The sequence below is a fragment of the Dryobates pubescens genome, chromosome 23 (assembly GCF_014839835.1).
Source record: "Dryobates pubescens isolate bDryPub1 chromosome 23, bDryPub1.pri, whole genome shotgun sequence".
Lineage (NCBI taxonomy): Eukaryota > Metazoa > Chordata > Aves > Piciformes > Picidae > Dryobates > Dryobates pubescens.
The window spans coordinates 13,443,598-13,468,609 of NC_071634.1; the positions used below are offsets into that span (position 1 = coordinate 13,443,598).

At 49.1% G+C, this 25,012-nt stretch overlaps 1 protein-coding gene across 1 annotated transcript in view; it reads right to left on the bottom strand.

Moving 5' to 3' along the window:
* The window catches only part of SLC4A11 (solute carrier family 4 member 11), an 80,975-nt gene that overhangs the window by 44,014 nt on the left and 11,949 nt on the right, over nucleotides 1-25,012 (bottom strand). The window contains exons 2-5 of the mRNA XM_054172417.1: nucleotides 22,959-23,009; nucleotides 14,532-14,684; nucleotides 5,851-5,897; nucleotides 1,147-1,378 (exon numbers count right to left, since the gene is read on the bottom strand). Coding sequence (XP_054028392.1) covers nucleotides 1,147-1,378; nucleotides 5,851-5,897; nucleotides 14,532-14,684; nucleotides 22,959-23,009 — 483 coding nt within the window. The remainder of the gene's footprint in view (nucleotides 1-1,146; nucleotides 1,379-5,850; nucleotides 5,898-14,531; nucleotides 14,685-22,958; nucleotides 23,010-25,012) is intronic.

Sequence of the window (25,012 nt, forward strand, 5' to 3'; positions counted from 1 at the left end):
CAACTGGAAGCTCTGAGTACTAACTGCACACATACTTATTTATCTGCACAGTGAAGTGATGCAAGGGTGGGGGGAATGACAACAGAGAAGGATGGAAACATTTCTTCTGCTGCTTTTGAATTCTGTCCTTTAACTATTCACAGCTGCTTCCTCCTCCCAACATCAGCCCACTGCAGTATTAGGTTATTAGATCAGCACTATTCAACACACACACAGAGGACTGGAAGAGGCTGCATCTTCCCAATCCCTTGCCCTCTCTCCCCCTCTTCCTCATTAATGTTCTCACAGTATTTTACGGCACTGCTGCGTTTGTCTTTATTGGCAGAAAGCCTAAATTAAAGAGATTATAAATGCAAAGCTCTAAGACAGGTAGCAAGAAGTAACCAAAGCATGACCATGCTTACTACATGCTCAGGATTTGACATAACTGTTAAACAAATTCACTCAGGCTGTGACAGTTACATTTGAGGTGCGAGGTGCATGTTTGTATATTCATTCCTGTTGGCTCTGAAACATCATGGGTGCCTACAGAGAAACAATGCTTAGTTAAGCTTCTTTATATCCTGGGCTGAAAAGCAGTGCTTTAAACTATGCCACAACATTTGCTGATAACTTAAGGTGACAAACAAGAAGGCAGCATTGGCTAGGGCTGCCTAGTGGAGTTTCTGAAAGAAAACAAAGGGCCTCTCATCCCTTCCAGTGGGCTGGGAGCAACACAAAGGCTCAGCCCTCCCCAGTTACTTGCTCATTCAAAGCAGGCAAAACTTCCCCAGCCTGTGTGAATTCAGATGGAGAACCACAAGGCAAAAGAGCCACTTCTGAGGAGACATTGGCAAGTGTCTCTTCGCTGAAGAGCATCAGAGACTTGTCAGTGGACAAGCACGCCTAACAGCTCCAAAGAGACAACAGACTCCAGTGCTGCAGACTTCTCACCCCAGAGAGCACCACCATGTGTCATTTTAATGAAACAGGGGCAAGACTCCACCAAAACAAGTGCCACCAAACAAGTCTGAGTGACACGGGCAAACAAACCCCCAGCACCACGTGGCACACGCAGGTCTGGACACCACGCGGCAGCGCTCCACGCACCACCAAGGGCACGGATGACAGTCACCCTCAGGCAAAAGGAAACGAAGAGGTGGTTACCATTCCCTTCCCGTGGGGTCCCTGAATCCGTGAATAAAGTGCTCATGATTTTTTCAAAGTTGCAGCTTGGCTCCATGTTCTCAGGATCTTCAGCGAAGTGTTTCAGCATCTCCCGAAGAACATCGTCCAAGGAGGTGGCAGTCTCATCAAGGATGATGCTGGCTCTGGCCAGGAACCCATCCAGGTCTCGGTGGGCTCTGACTTCCTCCTCAAAATTCTTTAACTTCAGATACTGCATTAAGAAGAGGTCAGTGTAAGACGACTGGATGCACCACCCAACAGCAGAGGCCTAGGATCTGTCTCACTGACAAGCAGGTTTGCTGAGGTTCCTGCCCCTCAAGCAATGATCCCAGAATCACTTTGACCACTGGGATCCCAAGGCAGAAAAGGAGTTTAATGCTCTGATGGTTTGCATTTGCCCATAGCTGAATGTCTAGGCACCGTTTATACCCTGACAGAAAACAGAACTAAAACAAAATTAGGGATTTTGCCTAGGATAAAGCACATAAATTTGCCTAAAAGCAAAAATGCTTAAGGTAGCATTTACCAGCCTCCCTAGGTTTCAATAATTCAAGAGCTCTGCAAAAATGTGGGAGAAGTTATCTGGAAGAAAGACTGAGCTGAGCAGCATGGACAATTACCAGTCTGCACCTCAGGGTCACCTAACCCAGCTCTCAAACTTGGAGCTATCTCTGCCCAGGGTTCCCAGTTCTGGAGTCTGTAGTGGGAGGTAAGGAATGCCAGCCAGCTCATCACCTCTTTTTCAACTCCCCTTAAATATTTCTGTTCTTCCCACTCTCAAGGAAGTTTTCTTCCTTTGTCCATAACATTTAGAATCAAAGTATGACAGGGGGCAGATGCTGTCGCAGAGGCTGATACTGTTTCAGCTGTCTGTTGGTTCCTTTAGCCATCCCAGACTTGTTGGCCTCGAGCTGCTCTATTACAGAGCCTCAGCTCTTTGTATTTATCAGCTGAGAGGTTCTTTCACTGGACAATCACAGTATAACTAAGACTGGAAGAGACCTCGAGGATCATCGAGTCCAACCTGTCACCACAGACCTCATGACTAGACCACGGCACCAAGTGCCACGAATCAAACTACAAATGAGTTGTTTCCATTTCACTCTCCATAGAAATCCACACACAGGCTGTCCTGGCCAGGGAGGACAGTCCTGCCCTCTCCTTCAACAGCTTAAGGCTGAGGGAGGAAATGGGAAGTGCACTTTGTCATATGGACCTTCCTTCTGACAGGAAACTAGCCAGGCTGAAGCTGGTCAAGACAGACTGAAATCCTCAGTTCCCCCTGAACTCGGCAAGAGGCAAGCTCTGAATTGTCTTTACAAATCTGACACCCAGCTGCCTCCACAACCAAGACCTTGGCACATTCTCCCTCGAGCGACAAGACTACCCCAGCACCTGACTCACAGATCTTTTCCTCTCCTCTCACATGCCCTCTCTACCTTTTCCATTTATAGCCTAGACACGGGGGAAAATGCTAACATCTCACTAATTACTGTAATTATCACAGCAACTATCAAGTTGTCAGTACACATCCATTGCAATTAGCACTGTTTTACTTTGCATCAATCACTCCTTACACAGCATCCAGGAGAGGGAGGATTCTCTGAAGGATTTCAGCTCCCCACCCTCAAGGCTTTGTTACCATCTGCTCTTAGGAGACAGTGACACAGCTATGTTACAACCCCACCTAAAAGAGATGATAACTGCAAGCTGACAAGTCAGTGTCAAATAATCACTGTACAAAAGCAGGTTCAAACACCTACCACCATCTGCAACAGCAGGGACCAGCAGCCACCTCCCAAAGATGACTTAGGTCAGGCTGTCTGGTGTGCAGAGTCCAGGCCAGGATGTAGGTTCAGTCAGCAAAGAAGCCAAATGACCCAGACAGGATTTAACAAGGAGGATGGCACAGGAGGTACCCATGAAGGTATGAGGAAGGTTAATAGCATCAGAAGCGCTGGGGAGCTTTCAGAAAAAATGCATCAGTGGCTTCGTGTTGCCAACTTCACCCACACATAAGAAGCCACCAGAGGCAGAACAGTGGAAGAAGAAAGTTGAAGGATAGCTGAGGGACAGGAGAGATGAATCAAAGGCATTCAGAAGAAGGCTATTATCTGCCCACATCATCTCAATCAACACTGAGCCTCCAGTGAGCTGTGCATGACAGCAACATTTTCTCATGTCAGGACAGCACTGTCAGCAGCTTACTGCAAGAACTCAGCTCCAGCTCTGCCACAGGCTGCGGGCAATGCCTCAGGTAAACAATTTTCCATGCCTCAATCCTGCTTTATTCCACAGCTCCTGGTCTTATTATAGGAAACAGGGGTGATGCTCACCCTTATCATCACTCCCTTAGCACTGAGGAAGATAGGCACATTAAACATCACGAGGCAGCCTGCCACCATAAAAGGATATAAATATATGACTCCCAGAGACAAACTAGGATCAAGCAATTAGGAGCACTGGTAGAGGGACCCCTCTGAGAAAGCTCAAAGAGCTGCTCCAGTCAGGACACCCAGTGGCTTCAGGGTAGATTCATTACTTCTTCCCATTGCTTCACACCAGGATACCTGATGCTGGAAACTGTAGGAAAACTGAGACAGCTACCCAAAAGCCATTCCACTAACCCTGAGCATCCTTGACTGCAAAGCTGCACACTGCACCATGGCAAGAACAGAGGCTGCTGAGCCAAGGGAGGGGGAATATTTGCAACCAGCCTGCCCAGACTTCAGGCAGGTCTCTTGGCCAAAGTTGCACATTGCAGTAGTGCAAAAAAATCTGTTCTCAACACTAATCAAGAAGGCCCAAAATGCAAGTTCTCTGCTGTGTGGCTGCTCTGGAGACCACCTCCATTTACAGACACTGCAAGCAGCCTGTGGGAAGGTCTGTCCAAAAGGCATGCTGTCCTATGCTATGGTCACTTGGGACAATTCCCTCACAAGCACATCATCATTAAATAACTCAAAATGTGTCAAGGAGCTTCTCCTTCTTTATGTCTAGCAGTGCCATGCCAGAGGCCAACTTGCCTGAGACACAGATGGCCCTTCAAGCACTCCTGAAGGGACACAAGAAACCACAGGCTGCCACCACAAATGGAGACAACCTAGCACTGAAACATCTCCAGACAAAAAACTTCTGACCTGAGCACTTTTCTACTGAGGGATGCCCTTCCCAGACAGTTGGAGCCATCAACTCACTGACTCAAGTCCCCATTTCCTTTGCATCTGAAGTGCAAAATTTCCACTTGTCTTCCCTGGAGGCAAGAACTGGCAGCAATACTTTTCTCAAGCCCTGCTCAAAGCATGCTAGCTCTCTGCTGTGTGTTGCACAACAGCACACCAAAACTGTGGGCCAACAAAGCAGCAGCTCCACAGCTCCAAAAAGGAAGAATAAAATAGAAGAGACACTTATGTGTTTGCAGCTTCCAACTACTTCTTATCAGAGGCAGATCCTACATTTGGGCTTCAAATTTGCACTTGAACTGATTAAATTCTTAGGTTACTTTCAGTCAAGTGTGGATGACTTAGAGAACCTTGGCACTTGTACTGGACAAGACAAATTGACACAGAAATTTCCATTCCTGAGCACAGAAATAGCTTATTGTAACTTCCATGACTTTGTATCAGCCAACATTTGATTTTTTTGGGGTGATGGGTTTGGTTTGGGGTTTTTTTTGGGGGGTTGCCTTTTTATGGTTTGTTTCTTGGGGGTTTGTATTTATTTTTCTTGACCTAGGGGGAAGATTTCTCCTTCTAAAGCTATTACACGTTTTCCTTCCTCATTAATTCAGCCTGCTGAAATAGCTTTTCAGGATTGGAGCTGTCTAAGAGCCAACAATGCTAAAGAACTCTCTGGGAATGCCTAGGAGGCCCCCAGGGCTTTGGTACACAGGTTTAAGAACCCAGATTACAACCTACAGTATGTGACTGACCAAGACCAGTGAAGCTACAAGTCTTCAGGCAGCCAGCTAGTCCCTTCAATCAGCAGATGAGGCAAGAATCAAGACAACTTAAAGCACCATGAGTCTCAGCCTCACAGACCAAGACTTCACATGCTGTGAACTATCAGCCCATTTCCTCTCTGCCTTCTCTCTGTGTACTTTCACAGCTGGAGGTTTGCACAACTGAAGCACAGGAGGGAGAGGGGTTTGTGGTTTTGTCTTATCGCTGCGGAGTTACTGTCTCAAGAGCAAGTGTAAACTAAGAGTTCTTTCCTGATCATCCTCCCAGACCATGTGTTTCCAGGGAATTCCCTCCTGCTGAACCTCATGAAGGCAGATCTGATTAGCTGGAATAAACAGGAAACCAAATCACAGCAACGTCTATTGGGTGTTTCTGCTTTCGGCTCCAGAGGAGCCGAGCAGCCTCAGTCTCTATGGCGCACGCCTGGACCCCTTTGTAGGCAGCTGCAGAAGAGAAAGTGATGGATTAATGTGTCAACAGACTGCCTGGGACAAAGAGAAGTGGAACAATCAGAATTTCACAGAAATTGTTTGGAGAACAAGCAGCATGTAGCATTTTAGGTTTCAAGACAGATTAATTCAAACGAGGAGGCTTAATGTGTCTTCTGTTTAGGCCAGGGAAAAAAAACCCCAAAGACCTCCCCACACCCACACAGAGCGCTTCAGGATCCTTCTAGGTGATGAAAAACACATAATGAATTGATCAGAGCATCCCAACTTACCTTCCTTGATGTGTGCAGTAACACGCAGCCAGCGCTTTCATTTTCAGCTGCAAAGGGGATTAAAAAGATAAACAAATCAGTTTTACTGTGGAAGGTACCTGAGAGGCAGCAGGAGCCAAGCAGAGGGCTCAGTACAAGGTGACCTATCAATCCCTTGGCAAGGGGAAGATCTCTAGGGGAGAAGCAGAGCCTCATTTTTTACAACATCTCCCATTTAGGAAACGTAAACCAAGCGCAGCAGCCGCCTTTGGCATGACCTGACCAGCTGGGGCTTGTTTTGTTTGCAGATTCCCTATGTATTTTTACTCTTCATTTCTTCCCCCCCACCACCACCAAAAAAATAAATAAATTAAATTCTAACTCTAATCCTTTAGGTAATAATTTAATTCACTGCATGGTTGTTTGATAGATTGAGGCTAAGATTGCATGAGTCACGCTCGTTTGGAAGCCATTCCTGCCATGCTTTAACAGTCAACAATAACAGCCCGGCACTTCCGCGGGAGCAGGCTGGAGGGATCACACGCAGAGGCTCCCAGATGAGCACATTAACGTCCTGTCAGCTCACCACGCTGCCTCCATAAATCTCAGGGTAAAGCTGAGGCTTCTTTGGGAAAGAAAACGGCTGCTTCGAGACTATTAAATGTCATTTAATACACAGCTGAGACACGGGGAGGGGGGGACCCAGGAAGCTCCCAGATCACAGGATGTTAGGGGTTGGAAGGCGCCTCTGGAGATCTTCCAGTCCAACCCCACTGCCAGAGCAGGGCCACAGAGTCTAGCACAGGTCACACAGGAACACTTCCAGATGGGTCTTGAAAATCTCCAGAGAAGGAGACTCCACAACCTCTCTGGGCAGCCTCTTCCAGTGCTCTGTGACCCTCACAGGGAAGAAGTTCCTCCTCATGTTGAGGTGTAACCTCCTGTGCTGCACTTTCTATCCATTGCCCCTTGTCCTATCCCAGGGTGCAACTGAGCAGAGCCTGTCCTTGTCCCCTCCTTCTCGACCCCCAGCCCTCAGATATTTATAAACATTTATTAAATCCAGACTAAAATGCCCCAGGGCTCTCAGCATCTCCTCAGAGCAGTGCTCCAGTCCCTTCAGCATCCTAGTAGCACAGAATCATAGAATCACCAAGGTTAGAAGAGACCTCAAAGATCATCAAGTCCAACCCATCACCCTCAGCTGGACTCTCTCGAGTAGATCTCTGTCATTCTTGAACTGGGGAGCCCCAAACTGGATGCAATATCCCAAGTGTGGCCTCACCAGGGCAGAGTAAAAGGGGAGGAGAACCTCCCTTAATCTGCTGGACACACTCCTCTTAATGCACCCCAGGATCCCATTGGCCTTCTTGGCCACAAGGGCACATTGCTGACCCACAGATAAATTGTTATCCACTAGGACTCAAACTTTCAAGGACCCACATTGACATTTTCTCTGGGCATCTATGAAGTGATTTTTTTTTTAAGATATAAGCTAAAAAAACCTCAAGACACACAAAAATCCACCAAATAAAACTCAGCTGTCTTTGCCACTTCCCCTCCACACTTCTTGCATCCAAGGCAGCTTCTCTGGAGCCCCACTGCTAGTACCACAGGCACTGTCTGTGCATTGTAGAATTGTGTAGTTGGGAGAGACCTATAAAATCATCAAGCCCGCTTGGTACTCCTCCTCCTCCTCCTGTAGTCCTCATCTTCAAACTCCCCAAAAAGCCCACAAGACTGAGTAGCTACCAAACCTCTGTGAAGCACATGAGTGGTTTTTATTCAAATGAGCCTAATGACAGCATGGAAAAAAACCCTACTGAAGAGCAAAAACTTTTCCAGAGGCCGAGCTGTGGAAAAGTACAGAGATCTAACACGGAATTACAGCTACTCAGATGAGGCTTTTGCATCCTTTCCAGATCTGGACTTCCAAATCCTACCCTGTAAGATTTGCAGGCTGACCACTCACAGAGGCACCTTCAAGCCCTACCTCTTTCAACTCTCCCAAAAGCCAAGCTGAGTGAGGATGAAACAATCACAACTCAGGGAAAAAAAGAGAACACATCTGGGTTTTGCACCTGGGAAGCTGTCTCAATCAGAACCATTCCTCAAGCTCAAGTTATAACCATGCTGGGGTTAAAAGGCTGCAATTCCATCTGGGAGCAGAGCTGATTGCAGTAGAGGGCAAGGATTGCCTTCATCTCCCACTAAACAAGATGGTTAAAAGGCTTTGGCTGCATCACCCAACTGCTCCCAAAGTTCACTTGAACGCTGCAGATGTGATTAAAAGCATCACTTAACTAGACAAGTCTGCTGGTGTGACAGTCCCAATTATTGCTGCTTCTGACATCTTCTGGAAAGCACACAGGCTGCTTCATCTAACAAATGCTCTTTATTATTAAAAAGCAAGCACCCAAATAAACCAGAAACATCAAGCCCTTTCCCCAGGCTCTCGCATTTGTAGTCCTCCAGCGCTCACTTACTCCATTTACAGCCTAATTACACATGCAAAAGTATGCTGGAAGATTTGGGAGCCATAAATATTCATGGAGAAGAAAAATATGTTTTGGTTTTTCTGCTCTTGCAAGAAATAGTTCTAGAGGGACAAAACCATACCCACAACCCTGAACAATAGCAGGCATGTGCTAAAAAAGCTATCTGAATATCTGCTGCGTGTCCTTATGGGTGCCTGAACACCACAGAAGCCCACGTTGGTCTTTCCTCATGCAGCAGCTCTTGGTTCCCCTCACCAGTTTCAAGCATGCATCAATCTTCTCTAACAGCTCTCTCAGACACTCATCTCTGATGAGCACCAAGTGCTGCTTTATCAACATAAATAAAACCATCCAATGACATCTGTTGGACCAAGAGCTTACAAACTGCTCAGAAGAGCTGTTCTGGGTACAGAGGTGATGCCTCATTCATTTCATCCAAGCAGCACAACACTCGGCCTTGATTCAGGGAAAGGAGATAGCTGGATAGGGCCATCCCAGTCCTGGGCTGTTAAAGGCCCTCTGGAGTGCTTTGGCATTACTCAGGGGTAGGTGCAAATTCACCAGAACATGGAAAATGAGAGGGGAAAGAAACACAGACTTGCCAAGTGCTCTTCTGCCTGGTCTGTGAACCACACATTTGCTTACTGCAGGAGAATCCACCAGGCACTGTCAGGCAAAACCCTGCATGAGATTGTCTGCAACAACCATCAGATGATCTCTGTTGGGGCTGGAAAGGTGATTAGGGGACTGGAACACCTCTCTTATGAGGGGAGATGAAGAGAATTGGGTCCTTTCAACTTAGAAGAGAAGACTGAGAAGAGATCTCATAAGTGCTTATAAACACACACAAGGTGAGTGCCAAGACAACAGGACTGCTCTGTTTTCAGTGGTGCCCAGTGGCAAGATGTGGAGCAGTGGGCACTAACTGGGACATAACAAGTTCCAGCTAAACATGAGGAGAAACCTCTTCAATTTAAGGGTGGTGGAGCCCTGGAAGAAGCTGTCCAGAGAGATGGTGAAGTCTCCATCTCTGGAGATGTTCAAAACCTGCCAGTTTGTGCTTCTGTGTGACCCTCTCTAGGGAACCCTGCCTTGGAAGCGGGGTTGGACTCAATCTCCAGAGGTCCCTTCCAACCATTACCATTCTGTGACAGCCTGGCTAAAGCCCATGACCAGCCACCACCAGCCTGCCACACATCTTCCTCCTTCATGACACTACCACTGCTTCCCTCTGGTTACAGAGGAGATGAAAGGATGGAGCACCCTTGACCCTTGCACCTCCATGGATGAGCCCTTCATGGGGACAAAGCAGAGACAGAAAACCATGGACCCACCCTCTACTGACAAGGAGAGAACTATCCATCAATCACCAGTTATGTCTCACTAGCAGGAGTAATAACAAGATTTCACACATGAATGCCAGGATTAAGTGTACTTAAAGAGCAAGAGGAGGTCAGGGCCATGTCAAATGTTCATGTCTATTTTTGTGGTCCTCCCTGCTGGAGAAAGAAGGCTGCAGGACTATTTTAGGTAAGCCAGCTAGTTACCGGCCTTATTGTCTGTGTCCTCACACAGAGTTAACGGAGAGCTGCCAGGGGTGGCCAGCCTTATCTGTTAGGCTGGGCTCCAGGTTCTGCCCAAGGGAAACCCAGAAAGAGTCAGCAGCACATCTCCAGCATCCCCTGGCAGGCACATCAAGGCGGCACAGAGCCCGACGTTCCAGCAGGCACGCACACGGGCACGGCGTGCCCCACCGCGCCGCCAGCACTGACGCTGCTGGCCCTACCTTGGCACATTCAGAGCCCTGCCAGGGCACCAGGGCATGCCTCCTGGGACCCCCGGGGACCCTCTAGTTCCACCCCCCCCCAAGAAGGGTCACACACAGCAGGTCACATAAGATCACATCCACACATGTTGGAACCCAGCAGCCTCAGAGCAAAGAAGTTCTTCCTCACGTTTAGGTGGAACCTCCTGTGTTCCAGTTTGTGCCCACTGCCCCTTGTCCTGTCACTGGGCACCATTGAACAGAGTCTGTCTCCATCCTCTGGCACTCTGCCATTTAGATAGTGATCAGTATGGAGAAGATCCCCTCTCAGGCTGCTCCTCTGCAGGCCAAACAGCCCAAGGGCTCTCAGCTTTTCTTCCTCACAGAGATGCTCCAGGACCCTCAGTATCTTTGTAGTCTCCACTGGGCTCACTCCAGTAGCTCCTTTTCTTGAACGGGAGAGCCCAGAACTTGGCACAGTACTTTGACCATTGCAGAGGAATCAGAAAGAGGCAGCCAGCGCAGAGACTAACCAGAACTCTTGCACAGAAGCAGCAAGCAGATGAGAGTGCTGAGCCTTGTCTCACCCCCAGCTCCTCAGACGTGCAGCACTACAGCAGCAACATCATCTTTTGTTTTTAAAAAGGTGCAGGAGGTTTTATCACTAAGTTTGGAGCAAGGGAAAAAGTGTTCGTGGTGGTGGGTTTTTTTTCCCATGCCAATGGGAGAGGGAGTTGAAAATGCCAGGAGAAGCTGCCCCAAAGCAAACCCAAGGCGAAGCACCTACGAGCGCGATCGCTGCCTTCGTGCAGAACCACCCGCACCCCCCACCCCCCCCACCTCCCTTGGCTGAGAGCACCACTTTGAAAACACCCTCATCAGGAAATTCGGAGGGAGGCCATCTCCCCACACACACACACACACACAATTGGTGTATCCACTTTCCATTAGAGGATAGGAAGCTTTGGGAGCCCAACATCCCACGCTGACATCAAACTGCTAAAACAGGAGTTATCAGATGGAGCGCGTGGGTCAGCATTGTGCCTCGAGACATAAAAAGGACCTCGGGATTAATGTGAGGAAATGTGACTATTGTGTGCAGAATGATACCCATTCAGGCCCAGACCACTTGTCTCTGGAAGCTGCTCTCTCTGGAATATCCTTGGCGCCAGCATCCAGCATTTCTCCTCGTCCTCTTCAAGGGGGGAAGAAAATAAAGTCATCTGGGCAGGGGCCGGGCTGCGGCTTGGAGCTCCCTGCCCGGCCGCCAGCAGCGGCGGCCCCGCACGTGCGTGCCCCTGGAGAGGAGGACAGGAAGCTGTCGATTCCCCGTATCTAGGAATGATCAATTGTCCTGAGGGTGGAACAGGTTTGAATTTCTCGTGGAGCATAAATTGTGTTCTGTTATTTCCCCCCACACAAAGCCACATCCTGCCTTCTGATTGGCTTTGAGCCGCTGCTGTCAGGGGGTTGACTCCTTCCCCCCAAAAACTGCTCCAGGGACCTCTCTCCGCAGCTACAGCCACCACTCTGAGCATCAGATGTAAAGCAGGGGTGCAGACTGCAGCTACAGCTCCACAGATCCCTAATAAATTGTGCCCAGGTTCAGGAGAAAAATCTTGTTTAGAACAGAATAAACCAGGTTGGAAAAGACCTTTGAGATCGAGTCCAACCTATCGTCCACCACTATCTAATCAACTACACCGTGGCACCAAGCACCCCATCCAGTCTCGTCCTAAACACCTCCAGTGATGATGACTCCACCACCTCCCTGGGCAGCACATCCCAATGGCCAATCTCTCTTTCTATGAAGAACTTCTTCCTAACATCCAGCCTAAACCTCCCCTGGCACTTGAGACTCTGTCTTGTGCAAACCCCTCCCCACTGCGGTCTGGGGAGGGCAGATGGCAATGGTCTTAACACCCCAGGCTGCAAGAACAAGGCTCCAAGGCTTGTTTTAAAACCCAAAGCTGCAAGGATGAGGTCCAACCAATGAAAACTTTTGCCTGTCTGATCTAAGGGATGTGCCAAGCTGATGAGAATAGTCAGTAAGGTAAGGCTTTGCCAGACTCACTGCAGCAATCAAGGCTTGCATTGCCTGTCCACCAACTTTAAGGCTCCACCCAAACCAAGATGCCGCATTCACTTGCAGAGATAGAGCCCCAAGCATGCTGCAGATAAAGCACAAGTGGTTGAATCCACTAGTTCATGATTTCTGCAACAGACTGGAGGAATGTGGATATGGATACTGCAGCCCAGGCTGCAGCAGGATTTATGGAACAACCCACACATAAAACACAAAGTCAAGTTCACCTCCAGGTAGCAGCAGGACAGATGGGTGAGAATCACAGCGTCATTTCAGTTGGAAAAGCCCTTTAAGATCCTTGAGCCCAACCACTAACCAAGCACTGCCAAGGCTACCACTGAACTCTGTCCATCAGCACCACATCTATGCAGCTTTTAAATCCCTGCAAGGATGGAAACTCCACTTCCCTGGGCAGCATGGCCCAAGGCTTCACAACCCTTTCAGGGTTCTGCCTGAAGCCCATTTTTAAAACCTCCATCTTAGCATTTGAAAGGGGACTCCAGCACATCAGACACCCTTTGCCCCTCAAAAATCCTAAACATCCCAGCTGGAGAAAAGGGACACAACTAACACCACTATCACAAACATCAGTGCTCCAGGGAAATAAGGAGGCCTTTTTTGTCCTGTTTTGAATGAAAGGGGAACACTTACAAACAGCCCAGGAGGACACACAAGGAAAATCAGCTCCTTCAGATGCAGAGGAATCTGCAGCACTCGCATTCCTCATCCCCAAACAATGCACCCCACGGCACAAAGCCCAGACTTGTCCCAGCAGAGTACAGCTCCCTTTAAATCTTTCAATTAAGATGGCATTTGTAAAATTGCAAATGCTTGAAGACTGCTGGATGTTTTTCCTGAGTTAAAGCCACTTGCTCCAACTCAAAAAGACTACTTCTAGATAGTTAAGCAGGGGTCTGGGCCATGCCTGCTCTGCGATGCTCCAATAATTACTCACTACAGATCAATTGGGATTTGCTTGTAAGCTAATGATAACTTGGAGTAAACATAGCATACTCTCCCATAGTGGGAAGCCAGGAATAATCCAGAGCCCTTGGCATTTAATCTCCTAAACAGTGCCCCCACAGGTAGGCTTCTGGAAGCCTCCAGCTGCTAGGATGAAACCCAGGCTGCTGCTGCATCCCAGAGCTGCATTTTCTTAAGCACAGCACAAACCCCAGGTTTTGCTAGCCCTCCTCCTTCACCCTTTAGCACATGCCTTACAGAAGATGTTAAAATGGTGTGCTAGAGGCAAAAACAATCTCTAGAGCAACCTGGGGGTTTTATTCCTCAGCACCAAGCACTTGGGATAGCTTCACAATTTGTGGCAATTAGGCTGTTTGGAAGTCCCCTTCACCTTGCTCCCCAGACTGGGCAAAGCTTCTAAAGGATGCTGGCTTGGCAGGTAGTAAACAAACAGCACAGCTTGGGGTAGACACATCCATCTGCAACATGACTGCACAACCACCTCCTTTGTGGCCCCCAGATGCAAGCCAAACCACCACTCAGTGCTGACATGGGCATTTTGCTGGTGGGTTTACCCCCAGCACCACACAGTCCCTCGAGTACAGCAGTTATCTCCTGCATGAAGCTACCTTGAAGCAGGCAAATATGCTCAAGTGTATTTGGGGGGAACCTGACCCTTGGGCTCTCACTTGGAGCAAGTAGTTTGTATCGATAAACAGAGCATGACACCCAGAGCACTTCCCTGTACTGCAGAGAGCCGAGGGGGGCCTGAATTTCATCAGAGGTGTCTAACAAGTTGCTTTTCTTCTCATTTTTGCTACCTGCCTCTACACAGCAGGTAGAAAGATTGCCTGCCTCTAGCCAGGATGATAAACCCCAAGAGAAGACATCTCCTAGCCCAAATGTCCCTTTACACTCTTTCTTCCCTTCCTGGCTGCTGCAGACAGCAGTGACTAACCTGGGGGATCCACATCTCTGACCCACCTCATGCGCTTCAATTAAAACATTTACAAAGAAATGATGTCAAAAAGCCCTTGGGAAGCCCCAGAGCCACATCTCAACCATCTATGGAGATGACACACACCAAAAATCCTCATTTCTCCCTTTCAGTGACCAGAGGCAGCAGCAGCCAGAGCAACAGCCAGGTCCCAGGCTCCAAACTGGAGACCTTTTCAATGGAAAAAGGGAGTCAGGATGCTGGAAACCTTCTCGGCAGTCAGACTTGAAGCCACAGAGCAGTGGGGTTGGAAGGAGCCTCTAGAGAACATCCAGTCCAAGCCCCTGCCAAAGCAGAGTCATCCAGGGCAGGTGACCCAGGCTTGTCCTAAAGTGGCTCCACAATTGCCACAATAAGAGGCACCCCTCGGAGGCTCGGGAGGGGGACACTCACCGGTGGCATTGGGCGGCACCTCCAGGTTGACGTTGACGAAGAAGCGGATGCTGTCCCCCGAGACAATGGAGGAGTTCACGGCGTCAAAGAGCTCCTCGCCCCCCGTCTCCTCCTTGGCCTCGCAGCCATCGTCCGTGTCGCACTTGAGGTACCCTGCAAGGAGACGGGAAAGGGTCAGCGGGGCCGGGAAAGGAGGCGGCGGCCGCCGGGCTGGGGCATACCCACCGACCGCAGCTGCCGAGGGCTGCATCGGCAGCACCTGGGGCCTGGCAGAGCCTTCTCTTAAAACCCTCCTCTGGCAAGAGCCCAAAGCTAGAAACAATCAGCTCCAGGCCACTCGGCGTCGGCCTCAGGTGCGTCCAAATGGCTGCTCTGGAGCCTGGACCACGGGCTTCACGCAGCAGCCTGCTCAGCGGTGTGAGCGGCAAAACCAAGTCAGCACCTTGCTCCTCTCAGATGGTAAAAACAGGATGAAAACTCTGACTGGAAGCCATAAAAACATCCAGCAATCCTCCAGAAGCAAGAGCTGCAGCACAGCCCCAGCCCACCCTAAACCCAACACCCAGCAGCTCGAGTCACCGGCAGCTCGGCCGCATCGCTTTGCCACCCAGCAACTTGAAACTGAGGGAGGGGGGAGGAAAAAGGGGAAAAAGAAAAAGGTTTCCAAGGAGACACTTGATAGGGACAGACTGACCCACAGCTCCCCACAGGGCAGAGGAGCAGGTCACAGGAGGTGGCTGCACTGAGAAAGCGAGACAAGTTTCTTAATTACAGCAGAAGACTCCTCAGCCTTCTGCAGCTCTAATGGAGCTGAAGGCAGCTTGGTTGAGCAGCAAGCTGGTTCACTGCAACGTTTCATTGCAGAGCAGCTGGAGGACTCTGGTGGTGCACTCGTGGATCATGTTTAATTAGGAGAATTAGGGACATTAGAGAATGTCAGTTTTCACATTGCCAGGATTATTCAGCAGCTTCTACCCACCTCCTGACCAGTCTTTTAGGGCTGATTTGAAGCAGGAGGGAAGCATTTCATTAACTTGCTTTAGGCACTAGAGCCAAATGAAAAGGGTGAGCGTCAAGGAGAAGGCTTGAATGGAAACTGAAATACTGATGACTTCTTTTGCAGCCTGGTACAAGCAAAGGCAGAGGCAGCAGCAGCTGGAAGCAGCACACCAGGGTTCGCAGGGCTCTCCAGCAGACTGCTCACCATGGCAGAAAACAAGCCCCAGGCAGGGAGGCCACAAACAGGAACTTGGTGACACAGGACAGGAGCTGCAGCGCTTCCTGCCACAAGTGACACAGCGATGGGTGCTTGTCCCAAGTGCTCAGCGTCTCCCCAGGAGGGATGCAGGGGCTTTATGTCTCCTGGTGACTTCTGAACTGCTCTTCCAAGGCACAGGAGACCTGGCAAAACAACTCACATAATGCAGCCTCAGGATCTCTGCCTCTATCTACCTACTTGACAGGAATAAATGTGAGATGGCACTATCAGAACTGTTCTGAAGCCTTCAAAAAGGATCCAATGTGCTGCTGTCCCCATCCAACTGCCAGAAAGGAAGCAAAAATGCAGAGTGATGTCCTCTGCTGCTGGTGGAGCTTAGCAGCTTTTTCTATCCCTGCATGCCAAAAACTTGTCCAGAGACAGACAGAAAGAAATGAGGTAAGGAAAGTACAGGACACACTTGAACACAGCACCTGAAGTATCATGGCACTGTGGACACCACCAGGTATGAAACACCTGCACAAAGGCTGGGAGATGTGCCAGGCTTGAGGAACAGACAGCAGCTGGATGGGGTGGCTGCTGTAAAGCCCTACACAAGCATCTCAGTCCCAAACAAAGCACCAGACTTGGCCTGTGCCTCTTTCAAAATGCACAACAGACATCAAAACCTCTCCTCAGCAAAGCAGAGCACCCACCAGTGCTGGGAGCCCTCCTGGTGCCAGCAGAGCTTGGGGCAGGCTTGCAAAACAAAAATCAGTCTGGGGTATGCTCAAATCCGCAATCCTGACCTTTCCACCTCGGTCATATCCAGGACTGCAGCCCCAGGTCTACGCTTCTGCATCCTTCCCACTTGGCAAGTCAGATGGGAAGCACAGAGGGGGAAGAGGATTTAAGCACACAGCTCTGAAAACATGACTGAGGTTTCCCCCAGTGTCCTAATGCTGTTAAGACACAGATGGGTAGGAGCCAAGCAACGCAGACTACTTGTTCACCTCCAAAGCCTACTGAAACCAGCTTGAGAAGAGCAATGGCTGGAGACAAGAGAGAAGCAGCACAGGAGCTGGAAGAAGGGCAAGGGTGGAGTAGGATCAGAGGGCTGAGCAGAGGTCAGTGAGGACTCTGGCAAGGGAAGTATCCTCTGTTCCTCCCTCTTCAGGGGAGGAAAGAGCAGAACAAAAGGCAGCCTCGCCTCACGTCCCCTGGGCAAGGGACGGACAAAACGTTCAGCTTGCAAATAATCCCAAATCTGGGCCATACAGGAACTGCACTCCCAGGCAGGTGTCTGCTTTGCCACTGAACCACCTCAAAGCTTCAGACCACTCCTGGTTTGAATCCTTCAGCTTATTAGTCTGCCAGGCATTTTCAAACACAAGCAACTAACACCTGTCCCATATAGGGTTATCTTGAGGCAAGAAGAAGAATTGCTGTGTGCATGCCAGATGCACCTTCCCTTTCCTCAGAGCACAGCTCAGGAGCTGCCTCCAGGCCTGGCAGCTGTTTCTCCCCCACTGGCTGACAATCACCAAGTGCCATCCCCGCTGCTTGAAGGGCAGCAGATGCCACAAGCGACAGGAGAAGCTGTTCAGCTCCACTGGAAGTTTGATTGGTGGTTTGCAGAAGTTGAGAGCAGGATCTGTCGCGGCTGCTGCACAAGTTGCATAAACACCGATCAGGTTTCCATGTGGACAGTCTCACTAACACCTACAGCCTTTGCCAGGAGCAGTTGCTTTAGCAGGGGGAGGGCAGAGTTAGGCACCTGTGTGTACTGCCTGAGATTGGATGGGGAAGAGTTTCCCCCAGTTCAAAGCTGCCCTGTCCCCTCTACCTTATCACTGCAAACTGCCACCTTCATCCTCAGGCAGCATTTGCTGGAGTGCCATGGGCAAATGACAGGGTGAGTCAGACCTCCAGGCACAGGAAGCATCACTTCAGCCTGAAATGCAGTCTAAAAGTGTCAGAGAACATAAATTGTGCTGAGTAGGAGGCTAGAGTCAGGAGCTGAGTTAAGGCTGCCTGAGAAGATGAGGGCAGCCCTCCTGCACCTTGAAGAACACTTCATGGTAAGGATGACACCCCCGGTCCACCCTGCAGGACTCATCTCCTAACAGACAGATGGAACAGCATGCAAAGCACCCAAGGCCAAGGACAGCAGGCACCATCCTCCAGCGTGCTGGAACAAAACCCACTCCTCGTCCCCTGCAGCTGCAAGCAGCAGATGCTATAGAATCAGTTTGGTTGGAAAAGACCTTCCAGTTGGAGTCCAACTGTTAATCCAGCACTGCCAAGGCCACCACACAATCACATCCCTCAGCACTGCATCCAAAGCGCTTTTAAATCCCCCCCAGGGATGGTGACTCCACCATTTTCCTGGGCAGCCTGTTCCAGAGCTTGATGACCCTTTCAGGGCATAAAGTTTTCCTCGACCCCAAGCGTTTCAGCCCATCCCATGCAACTTGAAAAGAAGCCACCATCACCACCACCCTTCCCCCATTTTATGCAGGTGCTAGGAAAACAGAAACAATCCCCCCACACACAACCCAAACTCCAACCAGCAAAGGAGTTTCTCTATCCACTCCCCTGTGAAGCATCAGCACTTCCCCTGCAACTCATTCCTGGCCCAAGCCTGCTTTGCTCCAGGATCTCACTATCCACCCACAGCCTTCTCTTCTTACTCTCATAATCTCAGCTCCACTTCATCTGCCTGGTCCTGCTGCTACCTACCCTCTTAACTCTGCCAAGGCACCTGCCCTGCAGCTATTTTGCTTTTGAGCCCAGGGTTCTGTTGAGAAAAACAATGATCTGAGCTGCACAGCAGTGCGAGGTGCCATTACCTCTCCCACCGCTGCTTTGGTGGCACCTGGCAGCTGCACCTGGGGTAATAAAGGCAGCAGAGCAGTAGTTTGCAGGAGGCACAGCTTCAGTCCTAGAAAAGCCTGATTGCTCTGTGGGGCAGCACTCACAGCCCAGGGGTTGCACACTTTTCCAAAGGAAAAAGCCTAAACTGTAATCATCAAAGTCAAATTTCCTGGGCGAAAAGCAGCTGCATGACTAACATCATCGTGTCACAGCCTGGGTTAGGAGACACACGTCCCAGCATAACCTCTCAGTGTGCCTCTGAGGAGGCCAGAAAGATGGTAGGATTTAAAAACCTACATCTGCACGCATGCAGGTTAAACAGGAGCTTAGGAGTCAAAAGGCATCCACCCACTCATCTCATGCAGACACACTTCAGCACAGCGAGTCAGACAAAGCACCCAAGGAGGAGTGTTGGGGGAGAGATGGGACATTGCTCCTGCTGGCCTCCTCTTCTCCAGGCTAAGCAACCCCAGCTCCCTCAGCCTCTCCTCACAGGGCTGTGCTCGAGGCACAATGACTTCCCTGCTCCTGCTCGCCACACTATTCTTGTTGCAGGTCAGGATGCCATTGGCCTTCTTAGCCACCTGGGCACACTGCTGGCTCATGTTCAGCACCCCCAGGTCCCTTTCTGTTTGGCAAGAAGGGCCAGACAGCAACAAAAGTTCCTCTGCCACTTCAGTAATAATTCATAACAGAACTTCAATAAATAAATAAATAAATAAATCATCTGCTACCAAAAAAAACCCAACCCACCCCACACACCCAGACACTGCTGAATTAATTCCAGTATTGTGTTTTGCAGCCAGATTTCTAGGAAATGCTGTGAATAATCCAAGTAATTGAGTGGGGCTTTGGTTTTATTTTGTGTTGTTTTTACAACACACACAGCAGCAGCAGCACGTGGAACTGCAGTGCTGCAGCAGGACCCACAGAAATCAGGGCTGTTCAGTTTATTATAGGGCCTCCTGCTAGACAGGTTTGAGAAATGAAGATCTGCAACAGACTTGCAAGCCAACCCCCTGGGCTCTCCATAAGTACCAATGGTGCATCTCCTGCTGGTAAACTCAGCATCTGATCAGGGGGAATCCCATTGTGAAAGGATTTGCTAGAGACGCTTAGATTAATCTCCCAGCTAGGCAAACAATTCCAAGACAGATAAAGACAAACTTAGAAGAGGAAAACCACCCCAAAACACCCACAAAACAAACAAAGCAAGCCCTGAAAACCCAACACCCCCTCCCTCCAGCACACATACCAAACTGAACTGGAAAACAACAACAAGCAGATAAAATATATCCAAATATCCCAAGCCAGACTGGGGCCTTGGGGCCCTTCAATACAACTGCAATTTATTGTGCCAGCCCAACCAATTAATCAGTAAGAGTAAGAGGACTCCAAGCAGTGCAGGATTTACTCTGGAAGACAAAGAAAGAAGTTTCTGCTGCAGTATCTGTTGAGCCAGCTTTAAACTGAGGCAGCAATCCAGACATCCTCAGCACTGCACTGGGGCTCCTTCCTTGGGATTTTGCAAGAGGAACAAGAGTGTCTTCAGCCTTATGTCTTACCAGGGCAAGTTCTTGGGCCAATTAAAAAGCTCATCATATATTGGCAGAATTAAATCACTTGCAGCTAATATCAATGTCTTTGGAGCTAATTCACTTGTAGGAGACACTGGATACTCCCCTCTGCCACCAAGGAGGGTGCAGGAGGCTGAGAGCCAAGAGACAATATAGGGCTTGATGAGTTGTTACTCTAAACATTGATTGCTGAGCTCCATTTCATCAGGACTCCAATTATCTCCAGCTTTGGATTGGGTCTACACAATCATCTCATTAGTCACTTATAGTTACAGGGAAGAAAACTCACTTGGCAAAACAACCTCACTGAAGATTCAAGTGACGGAAACACACACACACACAGTGGGTAGAGGGACACCAAATGTCACTGGGCCCTGCCAGATTTGGTTCATTTGCACATGCAAGAGGCTTGCTCCACGGACTCAAAAGGACTGAAACCACGGATTTCATCTGCCAGATGTCAGAGGACAGCTATTAAAACAACACAGCCAACAGCTGCCATTGCACCTCCTGCCACCACCTTCTACCTGTACAGGCACAAACTTATTTCCTTTCTTAATGTCTCTACTGAAGCTACTAAACAGATGCAAGATCTCAGGGGGAGGTAAGGAAGAAAGCTTGAGTGTGCAAGGAGCAAGCATCACAAGATGCTGCCCCACTGAAACAGGGAAAAGTACTGGGAAAGGAAGAAAGTGCTGAAGGAACTGAAGTAGGTTATTCTTTGTATTTTCCCTCCTCAACACATCTTTTTCTTTTAAAGGTGGGGTAAGAGTATCTCTTGGTCTTCCTAATGACCTGCTACATCCAAACAAAACTTCAAAACAAGCAGTTCTGAAACCACCTGAAAAGGTAACTTCTTTCTCTGTGGTTTCCTTTAGCCCAGATTAAGGTTTCAGGCAAGTCGTCAAGAACCTGAGTGCACAAAACTTCTGTGCAGAGAGAACCAAAGCTCTGCCTCACAGAGGGATGTCAACATTCACACTGGCAACCTCCCAAGGTTCTCTGGCCATGTATCACATGTAGAAACACAGAAGCCTTCAGTTAAATCAGGCAGCAGAAGGTGACTCACTCAACAGCAACTGAACTTGGGGGAAAAAAGGTCAGTTTGTAATGAGGAACCAGAATGACAGCAGGTTTGAGCATGAAACAACCAAGAAATCCACTGTATTTGCAGTCACCACTAATACAGCACTCAAGGCTGCATACAGGCTGAAGAACTTGCAAGCCACCTTCCCTTCTTCCCCCAAACCAGGCAGAAGTTTGGAAAGAAGCACACACAGTTTTGTGATGTCCTCAAAGGTGCCACCTCCTTAGGACAAAGAAGGAAGCTGAGTAACAACACAAATAGGGCAGAAGTAAATGCTCACTGCCGTGGCACCAAGCTGCATGTCTCCCAGGAGAGCTTTGCACAGAGTGTCACAACCACAGGCTCTGAAAACATCCAGATTTGGGTAGGGGTTTGGTTTTGGTTGGTTGGGTTTGTTTGGGTTTTTTGTGGGGGGGCTTTGTATGTGTTTGGTTTGGTTTGAAGTTTCTGGGTTGTTGGGTGGTTTTTTTTTTTTTATCTGTTTGGGTTGGTTGTTTTGGATTGGATTGGTTTGTGGGGGGGTTGTTTTGCTGTTGTTGCTGTTTGGACAGCTCAAGGAAGCTAAGACACCAAGCCCTGGAAGAGGACATGAAGAGCTTTTCCATTTAAGACTTAGGGCACACAGCTGTGCTGTGGCAGATGGGCTTGGGAGGAAGTAGGTAGCTCCAGAAGACAGCTGCCTTTGTCATACAGCAGCATTTCTCCCCCAGGTCCCCTGAGTCAGAGCTTGGAGTCCTAGACATCTCTCCAGGCCCCAACCTGCATCACCTTCTGAAATACCCAGTTTTCAAGAAAGCATCAACCACATCCCAAGAGGCCACAGGCAAGCCAGAGAAGATGGAAGGAAGTGTACCTAAGACCTGATGCCCCACATGCCTTCAGAATTCCCTGAGGCCAGGCATTAATTTCTGCCCTTCTGCAACTCAACCCAGACCTTAGAAAAGGCATCTTACTAGAGATGTGAGCACTGGCTTCCACTTCCATCCTTCTACTCCTAGAAATTGGCTCTAACACTTTCACAGAAGGGAAGCAAGCCAGTGCCAAAGGAAGGGCTGTCAAGAGCAGTGCTGGATCTGCTGCATCTGGCACGTATTTAGCTTCCCCTTTCCACATGTTCACCTAAGACTTGGTCCCCTAAAACAAAAGAGATGAGCCTTGTGACAGCTGCAAGCACCTACAAGCCTAAGTAACCAGAGCCTACTGCTCTCACCATTTGAAGTCCTGGATACTCCAAGCACCTGGTCAAGGGAGGGAAGCCCCAGGCACTTTGCACTACAAGATGCCTTTCCCAGAGCCAGCCAACATTTGCCTGATGCTCTCAGCAGGATGTCTCCAAAGGGATCTGACACCTACACACGATCTCCACTCCAGAAGATGACAAGCAAATACACCTGCCAGCCTGTATTACAGGAAAACGTCATGAAAGAACCTGAAAAACAAGGAGCCACCCAGAACAGTCACTGGTGACAATGGGAAGATGATTATTTACTGCTTTGAATATCCAGAAAAGCTACAGGATTTAAAAAAAGGCAGAGTCTGCTTCTTACAACACTCCTGGGCACAACAGTCTTCTCATGCTGCTTAGGCTAAATGGCTTTTCTGTCCCCTGCTCCAAGTTCCCAGCTAGCCCTGTTGTGCAGCTCTCCAAGGAGCAGACAGTAGGCACAAAGAAGTCAAATGATACTTGCCACTCTCTTCAAAGAAGTATCCATTTCTTGACATCGCTGCTGGGGGAGACTCTGAAAAGAGAAAAAGAAAAGGAAACTTAAGAATCAAGAGGCTGAGTATCTCCACCTTGCTGCTCAACTCATTGTAAGCCTGGATTACAGCACAAAGCCAGCCCCAAAACACTGCAGGCATCAGATTCTTCCTGAATGGGGCAACTTTCCCCTTTTGTTTATTTGCTCTAGCATTTACCTGAAAATCTGAAACAGTCACAGCTTCAGAAAGGTTAAGCACATCTCAGACATGCTGGGCTGGGACCACAAAAGAGCGAGACCAATGGTCAGGACCAGCCTGATCATCTCGGTGACCTATCAAATCTCAACAAGTGTACCCAAAACCACAGCAATAACAAAATACAAGCCATAAGGAAGTTGAGGTTGTACCTAATACAGCTCACATTAAAGTTATTGGTTTATTTTAGAAGAAAACATCTGAATCCAGATGAGAACAGGATTGCACATCCTGCTCTGCTGCTCCTAATCAGTAGGATAGCCCCAAAACAGTGCTTAGCACTTGAACCACAGAATGGTAGGGGTTGGAAGGGATCTCCACAGACCAAGTACAATCCTCCTGCCAGAGCAGGATCACCTAAAGCAGCTAAGCACCAGGACACTGTAGCCTTCCTCGGCTCACTTCCTGAACTGAGGTCCTGCAGCAAACACTATCTGCACCACGAGTGAGCCCACAAACAGGGCAGCCCCCAGAGCGAGCCCCCACCATTCCCTCGGGCACATCCTTTATGTGTTAGTCAGTCAGTGCTGCACTTACAGGCTGGCAGGCTGCTTATTTACCATGCAAAGTGATGTTCAAACAGCAGAGGAGCACCTGCTGTCAGGTGTGCTCCAAGTCTGGCACCCAGGCCCAGCCTGGCTGTTTCTAATGCCAGCAGTATTTGGCAGTTGAGACCGGGCTGTCCACATCAGCTTTTCCATACAGGTGTGTCCCACTCCACAGGATGCTAACAGAGCTCTTCAAACAGCCCCTCAGAGCTGCTGCTAGGTGCTGCCTCTTTATAATACTTCTTCCCAGCCAAAATGCAATCAGGAAGAGGAATAGATTTGCTGCCTCTCCCCACTTCATCAGGCTAATCACAGGTTACCTACGCAAGCCTGGGATGAACTTGGTCCAACAAGGAAAGAAGCTGTGCCTGCTTTATTGTTCTACAGATTAGGCTTCCTGCTTCTCGTCTGAGGTATGAGACAGTTTCCCAAAGACCCTTTCTCAACCTGTAAGCCAAAAGTTATGGGGTAAAGTGCTTTTATTACTTTCCCTCCCCCTTTTTTACAGTGTGCCACGTTTTCAAGCACCATAATTCATCCTGGCCCACTGGGAGCCTTTGTGCTGCAGACGGATACAAGTCACGCCGCTGACGGCAGCGCCTTCCAGCCCCAGTGCTTGTCACAGCCCGCTGTGGCTCGGACCTTCCAGTGCAGGCAATTACTTGTACAGGTTCCTGGAGGGACACCCTTGCTGACCACTAAAAAAAAGTAGCCACATAAGCCCTGAAGGCAGTTCAAGTGTCTGGTCCAAGGGAGAAACATAATGTTCCAAGTTCATCCCAGAACAATGGGTTGAAAGAACAAAGACACCGTGGTCAAGGGGCACCCATTACAGGAGTCAATTGTTTGCCTCCACTTGGAAGGGAAGGAGAAGATCCATCCAGACTGATTAGAATGCCAGCGATCAAAGGAGTCTTTGCAAGAGAGTTATTGTGCCGTGATTGCACTTAGGTTGTTCCAGGGAAACAGAGTATGATGGATTACCCACGGAGCTGACATTGCCACCAGGATGGGATACCAAACACATCGACACACTATCAAGTACTGGAAGCAGGCAGCTGAATCCCCACCCCTCGAGGAGTTTCAAAGAGGCAGAGACATGGTGCTGAGGGACACGGTTCAGCACCAGCCTTGGCAGAGTTAGAGCACAGTTGGACTCAACCTTACAGGTCTTTTCCAGTCAAAACAATTCTATGATTCTATCAAGTTATCATTTCTGTTGTCTTCTGAGGAAGCCT